Raw genomic sequence first — 18,640 nt, forward strand, 5'->3', positions numbered from 1 at the left:
GTTTGAAGTCTTCTGAACTTCAACACATCAACTAACTTCAGCTGTAATTAAATTATCTTTTTTTTTTTCAAACGATGTCATTTTTTTGTGTGTTTGTCTACTCGTTTTTGCGACGTATTTCTTTGAAATTTGACGCCACGTGTGTCCTATTTAATCGCAGGTCTGTGAACCTTAATAGTTGTCTTCGTTTTACTCCAATCAATTTTATCATTTTTATCAATATTATTATACGAGTATATTTTTATTTTATTATCGAATCTATTATTGACATTATTTTTTCGTTTGTTTGCAGAGTTACGTCCAAGCACTTCAACGCAAAGTGATCCCAGGAATAATGACGAATATCGGCGAAAGTTCGACACTTCAATCAGACGCTACGCATTTAACAACGTTGCCCGTAGATCAACAAACGCAGCTGCCCTCCAGCGAATGTAACACAGTCGATAGCGGCGTAGGCGTCCAATACGACGCAGCCTACTACAATCTCAGCAGTCGCGAATCTATACCATCGCAAATACACGAGCATTGTCGATAAATGCATATTCGATCTGGAAAAGAAACCAGAACATGTTAATTTGTATCAGATTTTTTTTCGTTCATTTTGACGACGCGATGAGCCAAACTAAGATTGTTATGTACCTGGGGTATTGATTCGAATTTCGTTTTATTGCCAGCTCCCTCATCCCTCCTGCTCCCTTAACTGGATACTTTTCTCAACCCTCGATACTTTTTTGTTGAGAGGTTTCGTTGCTCATTTTGTTTCTGTATATAATTATTTATTCATTTTTTTTTTTACCTGATAACTTTAACGAGGAGGTTGTATTGGACTTTTTTTCTGCTACTTGTGTTAAGGAAGTATAACTAGTGTTGTGAATTATTGTTGTGTGTGACAATTAGCCCTTCTTTTTCGGTTGCCTTTTTAAATCGCCAAATGGCAAAAATAGGTTTTCATTCCCCACTCCCATTTATGTATTTACCTGTCTGAGTATCATTATTTGAAAAAAAAATGATGAAAAAAATTTGCGTTTTTTGCTAGAAAATTGGAAAATATTTACGAATATGTTTTAATTGATTTTTTACCCTCCTAATTTTTTTTTTGTAATTTAAAAATTTTGCCCATTTTTACGACGCTATTTTGGCTAAAAATATTTCGATTTTTTGTACTTTTTTAACGTATTTTCAATGTTGTTAGAATGTTTTCTTAATTCTTACTCGATAAGTTGGTTGTATATTTTTTCTGTGAAAATTTCCCTCCCGATCTCTCCCTCACCTCTGATCATTCCGATTGTATTTCGTGATGAGAAAAAAAGCTTCGTCGAGCTCTCATCTGATCTGATCTATCACTTGAACCTCTGCCCCCAAAAATTGACGAATTACGTTGTAAATTTTATGGTTGTGAATTGCCATTCTTTTTATGGGTTGTAAAATTCCACGTTAATTAAAAATAAATAGGAGAGTGTCATTTTACCAGACGATAAGCGATCTACCCCCTTTTCTGAAAGGAACCCTACTTTTTTCATCAAATTTGTTTTTTTTTGCGATGTTGATATTTTTATGTGTGTGAGTGAATTTATAAATATGTTGATTAAATTAATGGTTAGAGGAAGAAGACGATGATAAGAGTACCACTTATTTTACGGTTGTTGCGTTTGAGTAGTTGAGTTGGTTTTTTAAAAATTGAAAAAAAAAATGTAAATCTAGTCTTTTTTATTATTAAGATATGTCGCGTGTGTTTTTTTTTTCGTCATTCGTGTGTGCCCCAAACCCCCTCCTTTTTGATTTACGAATTCCCTTCGTTATACGATATTTTATTCAATGGGTTGTATTTTTTTTTTTTTTTAATCTAAATCGACGGTTAATTTGAATGATATTGTACTAGCTATGTTGATGATGTGGGTTGTAATTTATCGTGTTGCGTATTAACGGATTCGACGACGCAGGAAGGAAGTGAGAAAAAAAACAATCACGCTCGCTGAATGATATCAAAGGGAAAATTTTCATCCGATCGATTTATCTCGTAAATATTTTATGTTTATCTGCAGCATATGCAGATTACGTATGCTCTAATTGACATCGTTGTGTTGCCAATGTGAAGCTGCGGCTGTGTCAACGACGACTGGGAACTTTTTTTTTTAGAAATTTAAATGCTAGATTAGATACATATTGTATTTGATGATTGTCTTCGAATATAAATTGTATTTTTTAAGCATATATGAAATTCATAGGGCCATAATAGCGACGCGGTGTATTGTACTATGATTTGTGTTCGCTGTGATATGTACTTCGATGTGAAGACAGCTAAAATATTACTTGTGGTATGTTGACTAAGCCTAACAATAAGGTGACGCTGAAGCAGAGGTGTAAAGAAAAGGCATCGGTGCTGAGAGAATTAATTCAGATGTAATTAGGATCACCTTGGTACTCGTATTCTATGTAAATTTGGAGAAAAAATCGGATTTTTTCGATTTTTAATTTCATTTGTTCTCTCATTTGCCATTTTTTACACCTCTGCGAATGAATGTTAAATGAGAAAAACACACAAAAGAGCAAATCAATATCACGGATGAGATAAATGTATCGAAATGAGCGTTTTTATATTCCTATCATTTCGTTCGAAAAAAAAAGGAATTGAATTTTAATCATAATCACGGGGTTGTAAATGCGTAAATGTTTTATTATTGCATAACGATGTTATTTCACAGAACTGAAATTTAATGAATAAGAAATTAAGATTTATATTTTAGTAATTTTTTTTTCTTTTATAGTTACGATTAATTTTTTGATCTCCCAGTTTACGCGAAAAAAGTACCAAATTGGAATTTCCAACGTTATGTGGTTCTTTATAAATGTATTTACGATTACTGATTTTTTTATTATTATTTTTTTTTTGTTTTTCTTTTTTTTTAACATCTTATATTTTGAGGATAATTTACGTTTTTACGCGATAAATAACCCATCACCGTTAAGATCTAAATGTTAAGTTGTTGTAGCTTTTAAAGTTTTGATTTTTTTTTCTCGGCGTGTGCTTCAACGTTATACATTTGTATACTACAAAATAAAAAATGTTTTGTGTACGTTTTTGTTGTGAATTTTATATTGCGCTAAAGTCATTTTTGAATTTTGCCTCGCGACTGTTCGAACTTCCTCTGGGTTTATAATGCAAGAATGATTGATATCAACTGCAGTCTTGGGAGACTCAAAAATGCATAATAAAATATTATTTTGTTATGACACAATATGATATTTGAGCAGATTTTCAAATTTTGCCACTCTCCACTGAAAACCTTTTTTGGGTTAGGCGCCAAACTGGTGATTTGATTGGTTCAAAAATGGAAGTGGCCGTATTTGATTTTATTGTTTTGTGATTGGTTGAGTCCATGAAATAAAATTTTACAAGAGGCTGAGATAACAATATAGCGAAATAGCATTTGAGAAGTTAAAATCAGATTCAGTTAATGTCAATTGATTAAAAAAAAGTGCAAAATTTTTTTTCTCAAATTGTAAAATATATTGTATTTTATCCTTCGAAATTGTGGACCGTGGCTGTTATTTAAAACTCAGACCAGTATAAATAGAATTTAAATATCAAATTATTTTTTAAAAATTAAAATTTTATTTACCATAATAATTTTTTAAAAATTCAAACAAAAGCCTCGAAATTTTCAATAATTGAATTCCAAAAAAAGTAATGAAGAAATTTTAAAACAGATATTGAATGAAAACAATTCTCTAGAACGTACCCCAGTCACGTGCATTTGAATCTCCTCAGTGCATATTATGTTCACGTATTCTGAATAATGTTTGTGCCTTGAGTTGAGAGTAGGCAACTTCTTCGACACGTCTTTCAAAATATATTCGCGTTGTTCTCCAGTTGAAACCCCTTTACGAACGCAAAAAAAGTCAGTCAGGGATGCCAACTTACCCGATTAAAAATACATAATTGCACATCAAAATTAAAAATTCTATTTCTAAATCAAATTTCTAAAATTACATATATTTTTTGAAAAACTCCACATTTTGAATAATTTTTATGCCTTGAGAGTAGGCAACTTCTTCGACAATTTCGAATAAATTTCTGTTTTTTCTTCATTAAAAATTTAAAACCCCCTTCATGAAAATTAAACAAGTGAATTTGGGATAATTTTAGAGCGCTGAATTCAAATTCACAATTTTTATCAGTTAGGAATGAAAACTTAGACTTACAGAATTAAAATAATTGCGTATCAAAATTCTATGTCTTGATCAAATTCTTTAAAAATCATAATTGTTGAAAAACTCCACGTTTTGAATAATTTTTGTGCCTTGAGCCTAAAAAATATTCAAAAAAAGTGATCTTGCGACCTATCAAAACGAGTTGAAAACTCGCGAGAAATTCAACTATTCCGACAAAAATGTCTTATGAGCTTTTTAAAAAGAATTTTGAGCCTGAATGTGGATCATGATTTCTGGAATCCTTGAAAAATTGTCATGCAATCTATCAAAATCGAATAAAATTTCACAACGAATTCAAATAATGCATTGAAAATGTTTTTGAACAATTTTGAAGTACTTAAAGAAGCACACATTTAGTTTGTGATTTTTGAAATTTGTGAAATAGCTGTAATGCAATTCATAGAAATGGTTAAAATTTCGACAAAAAATCAATAATTTTCATCAAAACTTGTTTTGAACACTCGATCAAATTTTGATCCTAAAATTGGGTGACAAGTCTCTGGATTTTTCATAAATGGCCATACACCATACAGTCTATCAAAACTGGCCACAATTTCAGGACAACATCGAAAGTTTTTATCAGAATTTGTTTTAAGCTCTTTTGCAATATTTTGATATTAAAATTAGGTTATGATACTCGGAATTTTCGAAAAAGTGCCATGAGCCTTATTGAAATGGCTCACAATTTCAAAAGAGTATCAGAAATTTCCATCAAAAATTCTTTTGCTAGTGAAAACAAATGAAAAAACACGTCTTTGAAATTCTGGATCTAAGAGGCTACAAAGACTCACATCCACCAAAAACAAACTGAATTTTTTGGGCTGCAAATATCCCAAGTGGATTCGATTTCTCGGAGCACTTGTTACCGGTTTCCGCAGCATATTTCACGCCTGCAACTTACCAAATCGGCAACACCTTTAGCTCAACTAGTTGAATGTTTGTATATCTTCGTGCGTCGACCATAATACCCATCGTTTTCGCGATTTTTGATCCTATTATCCTTCGCTGGTCACAAATGAGAATAACTGAAAAAAAAAATAAAGAATGCATAGGTTATTATAATTGTAATTTAATTGAGGAATGCAACACTTAAGTACGTACTTAGGTATAATTTAAAAAAATGCAGGTAGAAATAATATTATTTTTTAGAGGGGTAACGAATAACAGAAACAGATAATTGAGCAGATCAATTTGAAAAAATTTCCTTATACTAGCAAGCATATAGATGACGTAGGAATACAGTATGATACAATTTGATTGTAATTTATATTAAATGAACATGTTATATGATAATTGTTTAAACCCTTCAGCTGTTTGTTAAAGAGTGAAAGCTGTCTTTTGGTAGGTAGAAGGGGTAAAACGCGTACGAGCATGCAAAACTTGTTACATTGAAATGAAGTGTGATCGTATATATTGGAGGAATGCAGTTTTTTGTAATATGTATGAAAAAGTTGCACCTAACCTAATGGCGCTCACAAAAACAAATTAAACGTCTACATATCAAGCGCCCTTCATCCTTGTTGTTGATAACCTACACCTAGTTCGTCATATAGACTCAGATGTTCTCAACTTGCCCTTCGTTCATTGTATAGGTACTTATAGTTTTAGCCTTTCAGCCTAACATTTATGTAGGTAGGTATATTGAAAAATGTATCAAAACTTTACATACCTATTGTAGCGGAAGAAAGCTGCAAAGAGGAGAAATTTTGGCACAACGTTCGAGATTCCAGGACAAGTTTACTGCATTTCTTTCTGCTCATTCAAATATAGTGGATAGATAGACAGCACCTCGCCTCACCATGTATCACAACGCGAATTACGTGACTAACATCTATATGAATAATAAGTTATGATATGAGTATCTAAATGTATAAACAATTTACCGATAGGTATATTAAATTTGAAAAGATACTGTATCGTCATAAATTATAATAAACTAATGATATATACCATGAATCCAACTCTACGTACCTAGACACCCAGGTAGTAAAATACTAAAATACATCATTTTCGTACCATTATCTTGAAGTAGGTATGTACATATGAATACTTAAGTATTGATTTCTGCCGAGGATTTTTTAGTTTTGTAATGACCAGAATAATAAAGCATGATGCAGCAATAATTCAGATGTATCTGTACTGGAGTTTAATTTTAGATGATTTTTATGATACTTTTCGAAAATATGAAATTTCCTATACACAACTGAAGGCTTCAGAACAACTGGAAACCACCCCTTAATCAAGTCACAAGGTTGAAATGAGAGTACGAAGTAGGGTAAATTTTAGCTTCTTAACTTCAATGGGTAAAATGTTGTGGGAATGTCAATTTTCAAAAATCTGCTGGAGACTCCAGAATTGCTGAACAAGGTTCGAAACTGTTTTCAATTGAGTCGGAAAGTTGAGTAGATTACATACCAAATTTCAACTTTCTAGGTCAATTTGGCAATTCTTTTGAATTTTTGACCCAAAGATTTCTAAAAATTCACAACAAATCGAAAAATTGACTTGAGCACCAGAAATAGCTGATGAAATATTTTTGCATGGTTGTTCGAATTTGTAGCTTCACATCCGATTAAAAAAATTTCCATCAGTTGAGTTGGGATGCCTTCTTCGGAAAAGTTTTTTGGAACTAACCAAACCTTCATAAATCGCGAAGGTTTATTGTGTATAGAGAGGGGGGAATAAGATGCAGAATGGAATTCAAGCGCAGTGAGGACTGAGGTATATCCATTCCTAATCTGCTGTTCACATCTAAGCCCCGTCCATTTTTCAATTTCTCTTTTTTGGGATTTAAAAAACTGAAGGAGGAGGGGGGGGGGTTCTTGTTGGCAAAATTGTAGTATAACGCTACGCGTAACTTTTCTCTACGTGTTATTTAGATTATAAATCTAAATTTTTGTTTTTATTTATTTCGTCGATCAGTTATATAATAAATAAATGGTTAGTGCGCCAGGAGCCCAAAACGTTAAGGGAAATATTTGGCTATTGTTTTTTCGAGCATTTTGAAAGTGTAAACGTTATATACATAAGTTCGACGCGTTAATACGAATGTAACCTTTAAACTATCAAGTTGTCTAAGCTTTTGAAGCTTGTTTTTATTTACGTATACGGTTCGTTGTACCCTAGGTCAACGACCGCAGTTTAAAAATAAATTTCTATTTATTTGTTTGTTATGTTCGAGTTATTATTTGAAGTTTAAAAGTTAGTAGGAGTTATTTCGAGTAGTCAGGATATTTTATTCGTGTGTCGAGTAAATATCCGTACAGTTCTATAACAATTTTGAATTTTGAGAAAATTTTTAATTATCAGTAGACCCGACAAAATGAATTTTCTGAAAGTATTTTTTTTTTAGTGATGTGACTTCCCTGAAATTTAAAAAAATATACCTACTTGGTTGATTAAAAATGAGAACGTTCAATTATTGTGATTTGTACCCTGCTTAATTTTAAATTTCCTAAGAATAGATTAGGTACACTATAAAGTCATCTCATAATATTTTAGTCACCGGCACCTATAAATTATAAACAGTACCTAAACATTTTTAACAGCCATAATCTTGATTCAGATCAAAATTTGTGGTCGGATTAGTTTTGTTCAGATCTGATCATTATCAGATCCAATCAGAATGCCAGCCAAACTGAAAGAGTACCTACTTGACAACAGCCGAATACTAACAAGCAGAAAAGAGCCAGATGGGGAACTGAAAGAATCCTATCAGACGTGGTTTTCACTCTCCAGGAAGTTGTAGACAACATCTTCATGCAGTTCCCTTAATTCATTCTAACGCACTGCATCAGCCAAGGCTTCAAGATGTCACATTCCAAAAGACTTTTGGCTGTGTGGAAAGTGAAAACTCCAAGAGCCACAGGTACAAAGTATGGGTGAAGCCCAAAATCAAGAAAAAAGGGAATCATACCCGGTATGGAGGTGGCTGTTGAGAGTCCCTTGGATAGCAAAAATAACTATCTAACACCTCAATACTGAGAGAAATTGGTGTGACAAAACGACTTCAAGTACTTTGGAGGGGGCACACAATCAAAATGCCACGGAGATGATCTTTGTGCAAGGCAGAGTAGAAGGAGCCAGAGCAAGAGAATGCTTATCAACCCAGTGAACAGACTATGACTTCATAGTTCATTCACCAGGGCTTCAAACTCATACCCAAAAATCTGAATACCACATACCTGAACAAAAATCTATCAATTTTATACCTGTACCTAATAAAACTATTTCAAACCCAATTACTCAATAGATCAGGTACTAGATAAGGGTTTTCCAAAAATATCTTTCTTATCCAAAAATAACAAAATTTGTATTCCGTACCGTTACCCAAAAATGTTTAGAGTTTGAAGCCCTGCCATTTACACATTAATGGGCAGGAGCTTTGCCAAATGCATGAGAAGTGCACAAGACAGCAAGCAATGGCACATGCACTTATTCACAGAATTATATAACTGCAACAGTCACAATACTCTTGGATGGGGTAATATGTTATGCTTATGCTTATGATGATGATGATGATGATGATGATGATGATGGTGGTGGCGGTGATAATGATGAATAATAAATGACGATGATGGTGGTGGTGGTGGTGGTGGTGATAATGATGATGATGATGATGATGATGACGATGATGATGCTGATGACGACGACGACGACAATGATGATGACAATGACGACGACGATGATGATGACGACAATGATGGCGACGACGACGATGATGATGATGATGACAATGATGATGACGACAACGATGATGATGATGATGATGATGAAGACAATGACAAATTGACAATGATGACAATGAAGATGACATTGATGACGATGATTATGATGATGATGATGATGATGATGAAGATCTGATGATAAAGACAATGACAAGGATGACAATGAAGATGACATTGATGACGACAATGATGATGATGTTGATGATGATGATAATGATTATTATTATGATGATGATAAAGACAATGACGACAATGAAGATGACATTGATGACAATGGCAATGATGACAATGATGATAACAATGATATCACAAAGGAATCGTATTGTAACAAACCAGGCATTTCCAACTTCTACAGTGCACTCATAGCAGTTAGCACTAGCTGAAATGTGTGTAGCACTAGAAATGAAGAAACTAGCCATATCACACCTAGGTTGAGGGTTGGATCAGTTGGACTGTATTACCATGAGGCAAGCAATCATCAATCATGTTTCCAGAACTGAGACATTGATATACTTAGTAACCCAACAGGACTAAATCACAAAACAGGACTCACAATTAGACTTGAGACGTAAATAGAACACATGAGATGTACTCGTACTTTATAATAGTCACTAGAATAGAAATTAAGCAATCTAAATCATGTGAAACCTAAGACTGAGCCCTTAAAACTGCATATAAGCCTTCAATATTTTTTATAAATATATAAGTTCCGGCCTTTTCTCATTAGCAGCTGGTAAGAAGCCCCTAAGCAAGTGCACTTGCTGTTCCACAAAATTGTAAAAGAAATCTAAATTATTGAAAAGCCAGGAAAACAGCTTCAGCTGGCCCCTCCCTCCTCCCAATCTCTAAATCTCCACCTTCAAATCATAACCTTGAGTCTGATTGTGGGTCCTGGCTATACAGGGTATCTGGTGGGCGGATGTCAAAACTTCAGATTTGGATATAACCGGGTACGACTTAAAAAAAAACGTTATTAGGACAAGTTGCCTATCTTGAAAATTGAAGGGGCAAAATTACATTTTAATAATAAACAAATAAAATGAAAATTTTGATGGTGGGAACTGGTAGTACTTTGAAAACTGAGCAAATTTTGTCCATACAAATTTTTGCCTAATTTGAAAATTGAAGGGGCTATGCGACCACATTTAGAATAAAAAAAGACTGAAGAAAAAATCAATAGCGAAAATGGATTATACATTCAAAATTGATCAGATTTTGTTCTTTTCAATTTTTTCCGTAAGTCAAAATTGAAGGATCTACGCAACATTTAAAGTAAAAGAAATTTCAAAAAAATTGAGCAATCCATGAAATTTCTCATACTTTGAATGTCGCGTAGCTCCTCCAATTTTGATCTGGGCCAAAAATTGAAGAGAACAAAATTTGATCAATTTTGAATTTAGAATCCATTTTCGCTACTTATTTTTTCTTCGAATCTTTTTTTATTCTAAATGTGGTCATAGGCCCTTCAATTTTCAAGTTAGGCAAAAATTTGTATGGACAAAATTTGCTCAGTTTTCAAAGTACTACCAGTTCCCATCACCAAAATTTTCATTTTATTTGCTTATTATTAAAATGTAATTTTGTCCCTTCAATTTTCAAGATAGGCAACCAGTTCATATATCGTTTTTTCTTAGTCGTACCCGGTTATATCCAAATCTGAAGTTTGTACCACCACTCCCCGGACACCCCTGAAGGAAAGGTGTAGTGCTTCACTAGGCAACCAGTTCATATATCGTTTTTTCTTAGTCGTACCCGGTTATATCCAAATCTGAAGTTTGTACCACCACTCCCCGGACACCCTGTATGAAGGAAAGGTGTAGTGCTTCACTAGACAGGTGCTGAATACAGAATACCTAACATCTAGAATCGATGGTTGGGGCCCTTGGCAATCGCTTAGGGGGTATGGGTTGGTTAGACAACCTGAATTTTTCAAAATTAGTAAATGTTTCTTTTTTTGGGAAAATTTCATTAAAGGTAGTCCAATCAATCACCATAAATTTATTCACTTCATGAATAAAATTTTGAAAAGTTTCAACATGCCACTGAAATGGTAATCGTAACATGTTAAGACTAAGCTCGTACTTATAAATACATACTTACCTACCTACCTAATTTCAACCAAGAAAAAAAAATCGTTAATCTGAATTTTATCATTACCGATCAATGCATTCTCAAAATTTAACATCTTAAATGTGAAAAAAATGATAATTCGCACAATCAAGAATTCCAAATTATTAGTGACACAAAAACTCGCAAATTTCATAAAATGCACCAGAACAAAAATAATTAGCACTTTTACTTTTTTTAATGCGAGTCTGAGTATTAACAAACAAACTGGTCACTTAATAGCTATCATTAGCCTCAAAAAATTACAGACGATGCATCAACGGAGTTCATTGATATACAGTTCTATAAATATCTAATTAAGAAAACAAACAAAAATACACTATTTTTATACCTTTTCCCACCATCGAAAGTTATAATCAGTTCCTCTTCATAAAAACCAATACTTTCAATTAGATTTTCACATAGATATGTACCACCTACACCACCGACCTACGAGTATACTTAAGTATCAGCAATTCAACACCTATTACCTACCCAGGGACCAGCGGTTAATTACGCGATGGTGTAAAAAACTTCCATAAAAATTCGACACGTAAATATAGCTCATCGCAGATAAGTTTAAGTACCTACCAGTTTCACATTAGCATCAGACTATCGTAAATTAAATTTATCTTAATCACCTAAGTATAACTATAAAATAATTAGGTACCTCGAAATTCATACAAAGGGGCTAGATAGGTAATTTTTTCTTCATTAGAATGCAAATGGCCATAGTTTTCCGAAACAAAAAATTTTCGCATTACGAAAGTATGAGTAGGTACCTATCCAGACACAAGGCAGGCATATCTTATCTAGCTATACTTATACCTATGAGTCGATCTATATAATGTCGAAATTTCCAATCTACCAAACTGGTTTGTTTGTTGTCTTACGGTAAAGTAACGGTGATACGTTGTATACCTCTAAGATAAGCTTAATGCGTTATGAAAATGATGTGAATTCTACGAATATCAAAAATTACAGAATTTTCTCAAACCGGTACCTTTTCGATGGGTATAACCAACCAGTTCATAGTGTTTCGTTGTTTGCGATTACCACTACGAATTTCATAAACTCGATGGAATAAGAATTAAGCTGGAAAAAAAATGGTCGCGGGATCGCAGAAGAGGTTTAAATATATACTCGAGGCTATAAATCAGCATTAAGACGATGAACGTGTAGGCTGGCAATTGTATCATTCTATTCGCTCCAAGTTGTTTGAGCTCGTAACTTAAGAGAACTGAGAATGTGCTTATGATGTTTTGATCGAATATACACGATATGGCGAGAATTTTTTGTCCAACAGTCGTGTAGGAAGATCCATGCTCGAGACCATAAGGTACACGATGCGACGCCATAGTAACCGTATAGCAAAGATGTTCGAAGAATTAGGAGATTTAAGTACAATTTTTCATCTCCTCGAGTAAGAAGGGTTCAGTTTCGTGTAGTATAAATGATGAATTGACGTGAAATATAACTCGAGATAAGTTACATTTTTCTTTCTTCTTTTCGTTTTTGTAGTATAAGATCAACGTCCACGTTTTATGCAGGATCTTGTTTCGTAACCAGTGTCACTGAACCTTGTTTTCACACGAGCACGTCGTCGTACAATTTTCTACGTATTTTTAGGAACCATATGGGAAGATGGAAGATTACAATGAATAAAGATCGTATCAGAACGTAGGTAGGCAACTTCGAGACTGGCGACGATCTAATTTGGTTACATTTTCGGCGAGAAGAATTCATTGGATGCAAAACTGCAGCACTGCAGTTTGGTTGAACCTATTTACTCGAGTATCGCTTCTTTTTATTACTTTTGCAGCAATATAATGATCGCTATAAAATTAAATATACTTACGTGTAATATGCAAGATCGGCTTAATGAGCTGTCAATTAAATTTCCTGTCGGTGAACTTTTCCTTTCGATGTGCGGGCGTATTTCATCAGAAGAGTAACCAGTTTGATTATATACCAAAAACTAATTCATTCATGAAAACGATACGAGTATAGGATCTTCCTCCATGCAGTATGGAAATACCCGGTAAACACGCCGAACGCGAATCGCCGGCGGAAATCGCGGTCGCGAAAATCGCGTTCGATTCGCCGGCGAATAGAAGGCAGAAATCGCAGTGAAAAAAATGAAAAATCTCGTTGCAAAAATCGTAGGCGTATCGCGGGCGAATAGACGGCGGAAATCGCAGTGAAAAAAATGAAAAAACTCGTTGCGAAAATCGTAGGCGTATCGCCGGCGGATTCAGCAGTGATATTTTCAACGCGATAGTCGCGTTCTATCCGCTGGCGAATCGAACGCGACAATCGCGCTGAAAAAATTTGAAAAAAAACACTGCTGAATCCGCCGGCGATACGCCTACGAATTTCGCAGCGATCTTTTTCATTTTTTTCAGCGCGATTTCCGCGGTCTATTCGCCGGCGAATAGAAGGCGAATTTAGTAGAGTTCTTTTACAATATTTTTCATGCGATTTTCGCATTTGTTTCGCGTTCAATCGAGTGAGCATTCAGATGTTCTTACGCAAGCATGCAATAACGAGCAGAATGTTATGTTTTTTTTTATCTTTTCGTTCGTGTTTATTTCAAATTGGTTTTCTGGTGTTGAATTTTGATTAATTTTTTTGGAGTGATAACGAACAATTTTTTTTCGTGGTGTGTACATAGAATAAATTTTTCGGCGATGAGTCAGATTGGAATTTTTTTGTGATTATTTCTAATGAATTTTTTTTAGCAATTTTTGACCCTTTTTTGTGATTTTTAAAATAAATTTTTCACTGTATTGATTCAAATTTAATTTTTTTATTCAGCTTGGAATTTTTCATGGTGATTTTGAACTGTTTTTTAGTGATGAATTCTGATAAATTTTTGATGATTTCAAATGGATTTTGTATGGTGACTTAGAATAATTATTCTAAATCTCCATAATTCAATTTTTGTGTTTTTGGTTATTTTAATAAATTACAATTGATGTTGTTGCATTCTTGTGTGAAGTGATTTACCCAAGTATAGGTACTTCATCGTTTTTTCTTTTGTTATTTCCTAGTTTGTCTTCCTACATCAGAATCAGAAAGCATTCTTCACTTAATTTACTCGTTATTTATTTTGTTTTCTTGATTTTTAATTATGTAAACAAGTAAATTACTCGTAAATTTAATTGAAGAATACGTTCTGATTCTAATGTGGGAGAAAAAACTAGGAAAAAACCAAAGCAAAACATCATTGCGATTATCGCCTTCGAATCGCCTTCGAATCGCGTTCTGATATCGCTGCGATTTCCGCCGACGAATCGCCTTCGAATCGCGTTCTATTTCAACAGCGATATCGCTGCGATTCCCGCCGGCGTATCGCCTTCGGATTTCGCTGCGGAAAAAGCGGACATTTTCGCCGGCGATTCGAACGCGATTCCCGCCGGCGATACGCCGGCTGCCAATACGATGATCGCCTTCTATTCGCTGGCGTATCGCGTACTATGTGTTTACCGGGATGCACTTTCATTTAGTTTGGGCATTCGTCGAGATGTGCTAGCTGCAACATAAAATAAAATATAAATCATTTTAAACATTTAATTCAATCTGTCAAAAATATGAAAGGAATAGGCTCTATGAAGTTTCATCTCTGGAAGAAGAGAATACATGAGAAATATGAGAATGATCGAAGATGTTCTCAAGCTGTCGAAGAAGGGAAAACGTTCGAAAATGTGAGATTTTCTTAATCACAAAAAAATGCCAAAAAATGAAAAATAATACTGCTCCGGAGAAACGAAGAGACCTGTAGTGTAATTCGTTACTTATTTATTCATTTCATTTTATTCATCTCAGCACATTTTTTTTTTGCCGAGAAAAATAGATGGAGAGGGAATACCTATATTATACATTTTTGAGAGGCTGATCAAGGAAAAAGAACTAGTCAAAAAATCAGATTTTACAGAACATTAAAATGAAAAAAGAAAATACTTAATGTACTTTGTGCGTGAGATTAACATATTTTTCCACAGTTAGAAATAGTAAAAAAATGAAATAAAAATATCCAAATTTTGAAATAGCTAAAAGATGGACTTTAAAAGCATGAAAAAATTGACAAGAACCTCGTTTAAATTGAAAAATATGTAACGCCGCACCATCCTTGTTTTCCTTGCCAAGTTTTCCACAAAATAAAATAATTATTAAAAATAATACTAAACCAGTTCCAACCAGTTCCGAAACTCAACAAAAAACATTCTTGGGACGAACCGGAAGTAAAAATTGAAAAAATGTCGTCTAGGTTGAAATTTTTTGTTTTTTGTTTTGGAATATTAATTTTGACATGGTGAAGAAGAGCTGGGAGGGGGGCGAGACTTTTCAGCTATCAACCACACCAATTTATAACAAAATAGAACCAAGAAAACCTATTTTGACTGAAATCGAAGTGAAATCATCATCATTTTATTTTTAAAGGATGAAATTTATGCAAAAATACATCAGTTAAAAATGATAAAACTCGATTGCAATTGCGATTCATTTGAACGAAAACCAGTTTGAAAAACTCAAATAATGAAAATATCATTTAAAAACTAAAATTTCGTACAATTTTCAACAAAAAAAAATATCTACAGCATCAGCATAGGAAGAATCAGTTTTCAACCGGTTTAATTTTTTAGGTTACCTATCTGAATGATTCACCCCTTCGAAACCTCCAAAAGGCACTCTAAAGCACTCTCCAGATGTACGAGTACATGGAAAATTTCAGCAAACTAAGTCAATCTGGGGAGGCTCCAACGATGACATAAAAATCAAAAATGGTTGAAAAAGCACGAAAATTTACTATTTTGTAGATGGAAAGGGGGATTGGATTTGAAAGTGTCCACTCCTAGAAAACTCTTTAAGTCAATTACATAGGAGGAATGAAGGCGTGAAATAAGTGTTTTTGATTTTTGAAGGTCAAAAAACACGAAATTTAACGAGAAAATTCCTATTTTCTTCCATCCAAGAAGTTGCTCTAAGAGGCTGATTTTTGAAAACGATTGTACAACTTTTGAATTTCTAACGACTGATTTATCCTACTTTGACTTTTCTAGCCTTTTAGAACCTTCTTCAAACCTTTCGCACGCATTTGGATAATCAGCGAAATTCAAGTCAAGGTTTTTCTGGACTCCTAAACAGCTCAAAAACAGATTTTGTGAGTGGTTCCATTCCTGTAACCAAAACTTGAGCTACTCCTATCAATTTTTCAATTTCTCGCAAATTTTTAAAAATTCAAAAATTGAAGGGTTTATCTAACTATTAATACACAAAAGTTGGAGCCTTTGTCTCCCTTTTGCGCCGATTGTACGGCCGTTTTTGGTTTTTGCGAATGAATTTCGACATGTAGACATATCAGTTACTGTGCGAATGCCATTGAATCTTTTTGAAAATTTACATTTTTCCAAAAAAATCGTAATTAAAAAATGTTTGGATTTTGGAATTAGAGAGAATGTTTTGGTTTTCGTCTTTCGATCACGAAAATAGATCCGCAGTACCTCTATCATTTTTAAACCTTGGAAACATCAACGAAACTTGGTTGATATTTGTGTGACGTCATACAAATGCATTTTTTTCGGTTTTGAAAAGATAGAAAGAAAAAGAAAGGTTAAGGTCGATGAGATTTTGAATTTTGTTGAATGAGACTTCTGTAAAATTAAATTAAATCTTTCAATTAATTTTTCAAATCATCGTCAATTTTTCATACATCATGAAAATATGCAGATTTTTCAACAGAAAACAACTGAAATATAGGCCTATAATGTGTAATGAGACAGTGCTTTCAGAAGTATCATTTCGTAGATTTCGATAAAAAATTAAAAATATGATTTTTTACACGACCTTTGAGAGTTGAGCTCACTGTATTGAATGACTTTTGAACTTTGAAGTTTTTTTTCTTGAAATTTTAACTACTTTTTGAGAATTTCACAACAATTCCTTCAAATGGGTACGTAATTTTTTGCTGAGCTTTACATGACCTATAAGTGTAAGATGACCTGTTTTGGAGCAGGGCGATGTTTTAGAAAATTAGTAGAAAATAAGTAGTAAGCAAATAAATTGACCAATTTTTTTTGTTCTCACCCCTGGTTTAGCTAGCCTACAGAAAGTAAAAAATTCATAATTTTTTTCGTGCATTTTTTTATTTTTTATTTACATTTCGGTAATTGATTCAAAAATTAAAAAAAAAAAACAACGAATTCATAAGAGACCTTGATAAAAAAAAATACCCTATGATAGGTATTTTCATTTGAAACCATTTTTTTTTTTTACTATAGGGAATGGGAATGAATATATACTCAATGATCAATACTCATAAATTCATCTCAAATTAGTCAAACTTAATATAAAACAATGGCAATAAAAAAAAAAACATCAACTTCTCTACTATAAAAGACTGGACAACTGGAAAGAATTGATAATTGGCCCATTTATGCTCAGGTTAAGGACTCTTACTTCAGATTTTTTGATTTTGGTTGAAGGTTATTACTGAATAAAATTTTTTCTACAAGTAGGTATGAAAGTTTTTGTGCCAACCGGCCAACTCAGCCTCTCAGGTTATGGTAAGGCTAAAAATTCCAACTCGCATCCCTGGTAAATAATAAATATAATTATCAACGGAAACATGACATAAATCTATTTCTCAGTGGTCAGTGCACCTCACTCACTGGCCAAGGGGCCACCTTTTTCTCCTGAGCAGTTTTCAGCACAAAGTTATTTTTCTAAGAAGGATCGCAAATGCAGATCTTTAAAAAAATTGTAATTTGTATCAAAGGAAGGAAGATAAAATTTCCTTATTAATGGTATAAGACTATAAGAAAATTATGGGGTCCCGGTCCAGCTATACATAGAATAGATGGATTTTGAGCGAAAAAAAATCAAACTTCTGCAATTCTCCACTTGGAAAGTTTTTATCCATTCTCTTGCATATAGCCAAGTGCAAGAGTATTTTGTTTAAATTAATCAAATAAACTTCTAATAGTTCTAACAAATATATTTGTTAGAAATGAAGAATTTGATTGACACGAAATTCATTTCTATTTTTACAATGGCGTCATCTTTGATATACTCAAAGGGCGTCATCAAACGTTACATTTTTATGTAGCAATTGTTGCGGAATTCTCCGCAACTGGCCGACTTGTCCGTTTAATTCCAAGTCGGCCTAAGTCCATTTTTATCATTTTTGAGTTAGCAGCGCCATCTGGTGGTACAGGTCGGTTAACACCTTCATCACCTTGTCCCAACACCTGGCGTTACTTTTTTCGCTCAGGAGCGCTGTTTTACCGGCTCAAAAAAACAGCTGATTATTCCAAAGTGGCCTAAATCATACATTTTTTAAGAGTATTTGTATACAAGTGCGGTTGTGCCGGTTTTTTTTCAAGTTTTTCAACGATTTTCGAGAGACGAAATTTGAAGGTGCTTCGAATGAAATTGTTTCAGAAATGTATTAAATTAATGATTCGTGAATGTTTTTTTGAAAAAACGCGTTTTTCAGCTCTTTTTCGAAATTGTTAACATCAGATAATTCCAAATGGGCCTAAGTCCACTTTTTCTGACTGTTTGACGCGCTCTGGAGCTGAAAATACGCAAAA

General features: G+C 33.6%; 1 protein-coding gene and 2 long non-coding RNA genes across 7 annotated transcripts in view; 1 reads left to right on the forward strand and 2 right to left on the reverse strand.

Moving 5' to 3' along the window:
* LOC135844451 (transmembrane protein 198-B) overlaps nucleotides 1-3,074 on the forward strand; it is a 54,659-nt gene extending 51,585 nt beyond the window's left edge. For 2 of the 3 annotated variants that reach the window (XM_065362670.1, XM_065362669.1), the window contains exon 7: nucleotides 293-3,074. In XM_065362670.1, the coding sequence (XP_065218742.1) occupies nucleotides 293-535 (243 nt within the window). In that variant the 3' untranslated portion in view covers nucleotides 536-3,074. The remainder of the gene's footprint in view (nucleotides 1-292) is intronic. The other variant, XM_065362671.1, reaches the window with a different exon arrangement.
* LOC135844464 (uncharacterized) lies at nucleotides 1,819-13,348 on the reverse strand. Its single transcript, XR_010558535.1, has 4 exons — nucleotides 12,904-13,348; nucleotides 5,882-6,043; nucleotides 5,114-5,237; nucleotides 1,819-3,880 (listed from the first exon to the last, which is right to left on the reverse strand). It is a non-coding gene; the product is annotated as an uncharacterized LOC135844464 (long non-coding RNA).
* Nucleotides 13,349-13,851: 503 nt separating this feature from the next.
* The window catches only part of LOC135844461 (uncharacterized), a 60,559-nt gene continuing 55,770 nt past the window's right edge, over nucleotides 13,852-18,640 (reverse strand). For all 3 annotated transcript variants that reach the window (XR_010558532.1, XR_010558530.1, XR_010558529.1), the window contains one exon: nucleotides 13,852-14,580. This is a non-coding gene — a long non-coding RNA (uncharacterized LOC135844461). The remainder of the gene's footprint in view (nucleotides 14,581-18,640) is intronic.

Source organism: Planococcus citri, chromosome 4 (genome assembly GCF_950023065.1).
Source record: "Planococcus citri chromosome 4, ihPlaCitr1.1, whole genome shotgun sequence".
Taxonomy (NCBI): domain Eukaryota; kingdom Metazoa; phylum Arthropoda; class Insecta; order Hemiptera; family Pseudococcidae; genus Planococcus; species Planococcus citri.